Raw genomic sequence first — 7484 nt, forward strand, 5'->3', positions numbered from 1 at the left:
AAAATCATGACAAACACACTGGGTATGTACAGGTGTTTTACATCAAAACGTGACTCTGCACAAAAAGGACCGAAGAGGGAGCTGCACACATGAGGAGAGATGATGCAAGACTGAGGTTGAGTGAGCGAGAGATAGGGGTGTTGCACTGTGTGGAGATGGAAATTGCGGGAAGGAAGCCGGATGCAAATGAGCGCAGTTGGTTTGAAATTGTTGCGCAGCGAGAGCACATCGCGAAACCGCAAGTACGAGATTTTTTATTTAATAGATTATACAGTTCTCTCTATCGCGAATGACCGAATAAGTGAAGATAGAACCAGCGAAGACTAAGGGCTGACGGTATGCAGCACCTGGACATGAGGTAAGGTACACCTCAAAGGCCCAGACAGTGAAAATATTTCAAATTTAGGGTATAGCCTTTGTGCTATAAGAATAAGGGAAGAGGATTAGGATAAAGATGATCTAAATTCAGCAAGAATCTTTCCCAACCTTTCGAACATTACCTGCAGTAACACTACGTCTCAAAACGGTACCCATCAAATAACTTACTAACATATTATGTGTCTCTTCTTAAATTGCACAAAATATTGGCTTATTGAGAACACCTTGTAAGATTTTCGGTGATCGATCAATTCTGAAGAGGTGTTCCAATTGCTTCATTTTACCTTGGTTTGAGTATTGTTCTGTCTAGTCTTCAGCTGCTGATTCTCATCTTAATTTCTTGGACAAAAACTTACGGTCTATTAAATTTCTTATTCCTGATCTAGATATTGATCTCTGGCGCCGACATTCAATTGGTTCATTGTGCATGTTGCATAAGATTTTTCATAATTTTGGCCATCCTCTACATTCAGATCTTTCCAGACAGTACCATCCTGTTCATAACATAAGGTCGTTATGAACCATAGTATGTCACTTTTTAGTGGTACATTTAAAACTAGGAGACTGTCTGTACAGTGTAGGCATCTAATGCTTCTTCATGAAAATGCAAAATGTCTGATATTAGGTTAAATGATAATTCTAATATTCTATTAACTTTTCCTCTTGCACTTAGCTTTGCAAGATGAAGGTAATGAATTTCCAGATTACAGGACTTAACCTGGATGCAAGAAATATACATACCTTCATTAAAGGTGACTTGAGGAACAATATGTTTTTCCATTATCTTGTGCAGACCCATAACCTATAGGTTATCACGCAGCAATAGGAGCACTTATCCCTTTTACCCCCAGGTTATTTGGAAATTTCCAACCCTTAACCCCCAAGGGGTTATTTTTTCCCTAGCACATTTTGCAGTGTATAATTTTTAAAATTGCTCTAACAGCCTTAATTTTTGTCATAGAGAGGTCAGGTTGGTCTCATTCTCTTGGAAAATGCCTGAATTTTTTCAAAAAATTATCAAAAATATGAAAAAAAAAAAATTTTATAGCATTTTTTTGCAAGGACGTACCGGTATGTCCATGGGGGTAAAGGGATGGGTTTTGTGAAACGTACCAGTACGTCTTTTGGGGGTAAAAGGGTTAAGCATTTTATTAAATGTTTGGTATCTAATATTAACCAGAATCTATTTAATAGATTTAAGTATTTAATAAGTTGGTTAAAATATGGGCAATACAGAAAAATAATTCAAAATTCACTCAATCAATATCTTCATAACTCGTCCTGGGTTTTTTGGCACTTGGACCGTTACTCTCCTCAACATCCAAAGTATGTAAGTCCTCCATGGTGAGAATTGTCTTAAAGTTCACCAATCCTTTTTCACTGGAAATCAAACAAAAATTAAAATTAATATTAAAAGTACATACATACATACATATACCAAGGCACTTCCCCCAATTTTGGGGGGTAGCCGACATCAACAAATGAAACAAAAACAAAAAGGGGACCTCTACTCTCTACGTTCCTCCAGCCTAACAAGGGACTCAACCGAGTTCAGCTGGTACTGCTAGGGTGCCACAGCCCACCCTCCCACATTATCCACGACAGATGAAGCTTCATAATGCTGAATCCCCTACTGCTGCTACCTCCAATACAGAGCAATCAAAGGCAAATAACACTGTCATCAAATATTGATTTATTTGATAAGAAAAAATGACATGTCCAACTCCCATGGTTACTGACACATTTATGTAATGAAACCTATGTCGATAAAATAAAAGTGAAGGTAATAAAAAATTCAATGTAAATTGCAGACAAACTTGTAAAACATGAATTTTGGAGAAGAAAATGCCATAAAGGAATCTACCAATACATTCAAGATCCCTCAACACATAAGGCAAAGAAAGAAATAAGCTTTACCTCTTAAAATAAAACGTAGTTATTAGACAAATCCAAATTGCTATTATATCATACTACATTGTACACTTACATTTACTGTACTCATTTGCAAATTTGCTAACTGAGACTTTACCTACATGAGGCAAACCAAAAAGGTACCATTGTAAATCTTTATACACAAATATTAACATCCTGCATCGCTAACTACTGGATAACTATATTAAGTTGGTAAACACAAAAACATTGTGAGGTACGTTACTATCCATACACCTACGACAAAAGGAAACTCTTTGCCTATGGCTTGCAAGGTGCTTCTGGGTTCTAAAAAGAAATGGTGTGTACATTTGGTCATGACTGGTATCACCATTTCAAGATGTCTTTCAAGAACTTTAAGAAAAACTTGATTTGGTTAGTAAATCGGAGTTATCATATAATAAGAATAATTAATGTACCTGTACATTCAAACTTTCTTAATTGTAATCCAGAATTCACATATTTTCTATTTACTTACAAAATACTAAACATCTTAAATTATACAATTCTTACCTAAAAAATTTTTAAATCACAACAAAAAACTGTCACACACAATGTTTACCAAACCCTTTTTAAGCCCTCATTGTCAGGAAACTGCATAAGCTGTAGTTTCTTCCACTCAACAGTCAAAGGACAACCTAGCTTTTCCTCTACCCAATTCTGGTACTGACCATGTGCTGTGTCAGCTGGGATTAAGGGGCAAGTCCTTACCCATTTTTTCAGGATGCTCAACCTATCTCTTTTTTTAAGAGAGAGAGAGAGAGAGAGAGAGGAGGAGAGAGAGAGAGAGAGAGAGAGAGAGGAGAGAGAGAGAGAGAGAGAGAGAGAGAGAGAGAGAGAGAGAGAGAGAGAGAGAGAGAGAGAGAGAGAGAGAGAGAGAGAGAGAGAGAGAGAGAGAGAGAGAGAGAGAGCGGTGCTGTATTGAGCAACAACTCAGACTGGAAAGATGTCACAGTACAGAGTCTTATGTTCCTGCTACCAAAGCACGGTCTCGTTCTGAACCAAGCACGTATACTGTAGGTTGGGATGAAAGGCACCGCCATTCTCATTTTTCTGGATGATCGAAGTACACATCGGTGTCTCTCCCTAAAGACATTTAGGTTCCGAAGGAAGAGAACTTAGCTCGAAGTGGGACGAGAGGAACGTGATTGGTCTATCATAGCTTTTATGAGTGACAAACGCAATAAAGAGTGACAGGAAAATGGGAAGTATTATGAATGATTCTCTTGTAAAAGCAAAATAGTTTTGATGATGTGGATGAAATGCTTGCATAAATAAGCAATATTTTGGCACAGGATAATAATGCGGTAAATGAGATACTGTATTGCATAAAATATTAGGGGCTAGTAGTATGGATTATGTGTTGATAACTAAAAGAACGTTTGGAAGATTGAAAGACGTGCACGTGTTTAGGGGTATGGCTAACGGTATGTCTGATCATTTTTTGGTGGAAGGAAAATTAGTTGTAGCAAAAGAGTGGGGGAATAGAGTAGGTGAATGTAAAAGGGAGCTAGTGAGGGTTGAAGAGCTAATAAAACCGGGGGTGAAAAGTAAATATCAGGAAAGGTTGAAAATGACATATGACGAAGTGAAAGTAAGAGAAACTGGCAATTTAGAGGAGGAGTGGAAGTTAGTAAAAGAAAATTTTGTTGGGATTGCAAGTGATGTGTGTGGTAAGAAGGTTGTTGGAGGCAGCATGAGGAAGGGCAGTGAATGGTGGAATGAAGGAGTGAAGGTAAAAGTGGAAGAGAAAAAGAGGGCTTTTGAAGAATGGCTGCAGAGTAATAGTGTAGAGAAGTATGAAAAATGTAAAGAGAAAATGTGGAAGTAAAGCGCAAGGTACGTGAGGCAAAGAGGGCAGCTGACCTGAGGTGGGGTCAGGGATTGGGTCATTCATATGAAGAGAATAAGAAGAAGTTTTGGAAAGAAGTGAAGAGAGTAAGGAAGGCTGGCTCAAGAATTGAAGAGACAATGAAAGATGGAAATGGGAGGTTGTTAAAAGGAGAGGAGGCATGGAAAAGATGGGCGGAATATTTTGAAAGTTTACTGAATGTTGAGGATAATAGGGAGGCAGATATAATTGCTGTTGCAGGTGTTGAGGTGCCAGTGATGGGAGATGAGAATGAGAGAGAGATTACAATAGATGAAGTGAGGAGAGCACTAGATGAAACGAGAGTAGGAAAAGCATCTGGTATGGATGGTGTGAGAGCTGAGATGTTGAAGGAAGGGGGTGTGACTGTACTTGAATGGTTGGTAAGATTGTTTAATAGGTGTTTTGTGTTGTCAATCGTACCAGTAGATTGGGTTTGTGCATGTATTGTACCACTATATAAGGGTAAGGGAGATGTGCATGAGTGTTGTAATTCAAGAGGTATTAGTTTGTTAAGCGTAGTTGGAAAAGTGTATGGTAGAGTAATGATTAATAGGATCAAGGATAAAACAGAGAATGCAATCTTAGAAATACAGGGTGGTTTTAGAAGAGGTAGGGGTTGTATGAATCAGATTTTTACAGTAAGGCAGATATGCGAGAAATATTTAGCAAAAGGTCAGGAGGTGTATGTTGCATTTATGGATCTGGAGAAAGCGTATTATAGAGTTGATAGGGAAGCAATGTGGAATGTGATGAGGTTATATGGAGTTGGTGGAAAGTTGTTGCAAGCAGTGAAAAGTTTCTACGAAGGTAGTAAAGCATGTGTTAGGATAGGAAATGAAGTATGTTGATGGAGTGGTGAGAGAGGTAAATACTCGAGTGCTTGGACGAGGATTAAAACTGGTAGACGAGAATGACCATGAATGGGAGGTAAATCCGTTGTTGTTTGCGGATGATACTGTACTGGTTGCAGACACAAAAGAGAAGCTTGGCCGATTAGTGACAGAATTTGGAAGAGTGTGTGAGAGAAGGAAGTTGAGAGTTAATGTGGGTAAGAGTAAGGTTATGAGATGTACGAGAAGGGAAGGTGGTGCAAGGTTGAATGTCATGTTGAATGGAGAGTTACTTGAGGAAGTGGATCAGTTTAAGTAGTTGGGGTCTGTTGTTGCAGCAAATGGTGGAGTGGAAGCAGATGTACGTCAGAGAGTGAATGAAGGTTGCAAAGTGTTGGGGGCAGTTAAGGGAGTAGTAAAAAATAGAGGTTTGGGCATGAATGTAAAAAGAGTTCTATATGAGAAAGTGATTGTACCAACTGTGATGTATGGATCGGTGTTGTGGGGAATGAAAGTGACGGAGAGACAGAAATTGAATGTGTTTGAGATGAAGTGTCTAAGGAGTATGGCTGGTGTATCTCGAGTAGATAGGGTTAGGAACGAAGTGGTGAGAGTGAGAATGGGTGAAAGAAATGAGTTAGCAGCTAGAGTGGATATGAATGTGTTGAGGTGGTTTGGCCATGTTGAGAGAATGGAAAATGGCTGTCTGCTAAAGAAGGTGATGAATGAAAGAGTTGATGGGAGAAGTACTAGAGGATGGCCAAGGTTTGGGTGGATGGATGGAGTGAAGAAAGCTCTGGGTGATAGGAGGATAGATGTGAGAGAGGCAAGAGAGCGTGCTAGAAATAGGAATGAATGGCGAGCGATTGTGACGCAGTTCCGGTAGGCCCTGCTGCTGCCTCCGATGCCTTAGATGACCGCGGAGGTAGCAGCAGTAGGGGATTCAGCATTATGAAGCTTCATCTGTGGTGGATAATGTGGGAGGGTGGGCTGTGGCACCCTAGCAGTACCAGCTGAACTCGGTTGAGTCCCTTGTTAGGCTGGAGGAACGTAGAGAGTAGAGGTCCCCTCTTTTTTGTTTTGTTTCATTTGTTGATGTCGGCTACCCCCCAAAATTGGGGGAAGTGACTTGGTATATGTATGTATGTAGTAGTATGGATGGAAATTGTAATAATGTAAAGAATGATAAGTGATATGAAAGCAGTAAATGAGAGAGTATATCAAGGCCCAGTTACTAGAAGCAGAGTCCTGTTCCCAACTATGACTGGGTAAAGAAGAAAGTCGAGTACTGTAAATGATTGTATGGGAAGATTCAGTAAGGTAAGGGGGAAGGAATGTGGAGGATTGATTTTCTTAACACATGTTTTGTTTTGGTTAAATAGTTCAGAGCACAAGTGTGTTAATATTATTAACAGTTTTTTTTGGTCTCTCTCTCTGGTTGCATGTACTTTTTCATGTTTATTACGTGTATAGGGAACATCTAAGTCACTTTATTGGGATAAAATCTGAACTACGTAGAAAATTCCCTCGTGTGGGGTATCTTGGAACGAGTTAATGATGTAGGGCGCGGTATTTCTGTATTGTACAGAACTTTAACTTTACAAATAATATTACAATAATGTATTGTAATACTTACATGTTGCATCGGTAAGCACGACATTTCATCCATATAGTTTTGGGTCCCTTATCATAGACAGATTATGACATACACCGGGAGCTGTGAACATAATACCTGTGCTCAAGGAGGGCCCATTATCATTATTAATACTTGCTAAGCTACAATCCTAGCTGGAAAAGAAGAATGCTATAACCCCAGGGGCCCCAACAGGTAAAATAGCCCAGTGAGGAAAGGAAACAGTTAAAATAAAATATTCTAAGAAAAGTAACATTAAAATAAATATTTTCTATATAAACTACAAAAACTTTAACAAAACAAGTGGAAGAGAAATAAGACAGAATAGTGGGGCCGAGTGTACCCTCAAGCAAGAGAACTCTAACCCAAGACAGTGGAAGACCATGGTACAGAGGCTATGGCACTACCCAAGACTAGAGAACAATGGTTTGATTTTGGAGTTTCCTTCTCCTAGAAGAGCTGGTTATCATAGCTAAAGAGTCTCTTCTACCCTTACCAACAAGAAAGTGGCAATTGAACAAGTACACTGCAGTAGTTAACCCCTTGATAGAAGAATTGTTTGGTAATCTCAGTGTTGTCAGGTGTATGAGGTCAGAGGAGACTATGTAAAGAATAGACCAGAATATTCAGTGTATGTGTAGGCAAAGGGAAAATGAACTGTAACCAGAGAGAAGGATCCAACATAGCACTGTCTGGCCAGTCAAAGGACCCAATAACTCTCTAGCGGTAGTATCTCAACGGGTGGCTGGTGTCCTGGCTAGCCATCTACCCATTGTATGTATTGAATGACAAAATACTAAAAAAATGATGCTATCAACCATAAATTACAACCCTTGTCATA

At 39.2% G+C, this 7484-nt stretch overlaps 1 protein-coding gene across 1 annotated transcript in view; it reads right to left on the minus strand.

Moving 5' to 3' along the window:
• Positions 1 to 1562: 1562 nt before the first annotated feature.
• The window catches only part of LOC137621442 (ethanolamine-phosphate phospho-lyase-like), an 80896-nt gene continuing 74974 nt past the window's right edge, over positions 1563 to 7484 (minus strand). The window contains exon 12 of the mRNA XM_068351746.1: positions 1563 to 1758. Coding sequence (XP_068207847.1) covers positions 1635 to 1758 — 124 coding nt within the window. The 3' untranslated portion in view covers positions 1563 to 1634. The remainder of the gene's footprint in view (positions 1759 to 7484) is intronic.

The sequence above is a fragment of the Palaemon carinicauda genome, chromosome 28, assembly GCF_036898095.1.
Source record: "Palaemon carinicauda isolate YSFRI2023 chromosome 28, ASM3689809v2, whole genome shotgun sequence".
NCBI lineage: Eukaryota > Metazoa > Arthropoda > Malacostraca > Decapoda > Palaemonidae > Palaemon > Palaemon carinicauda.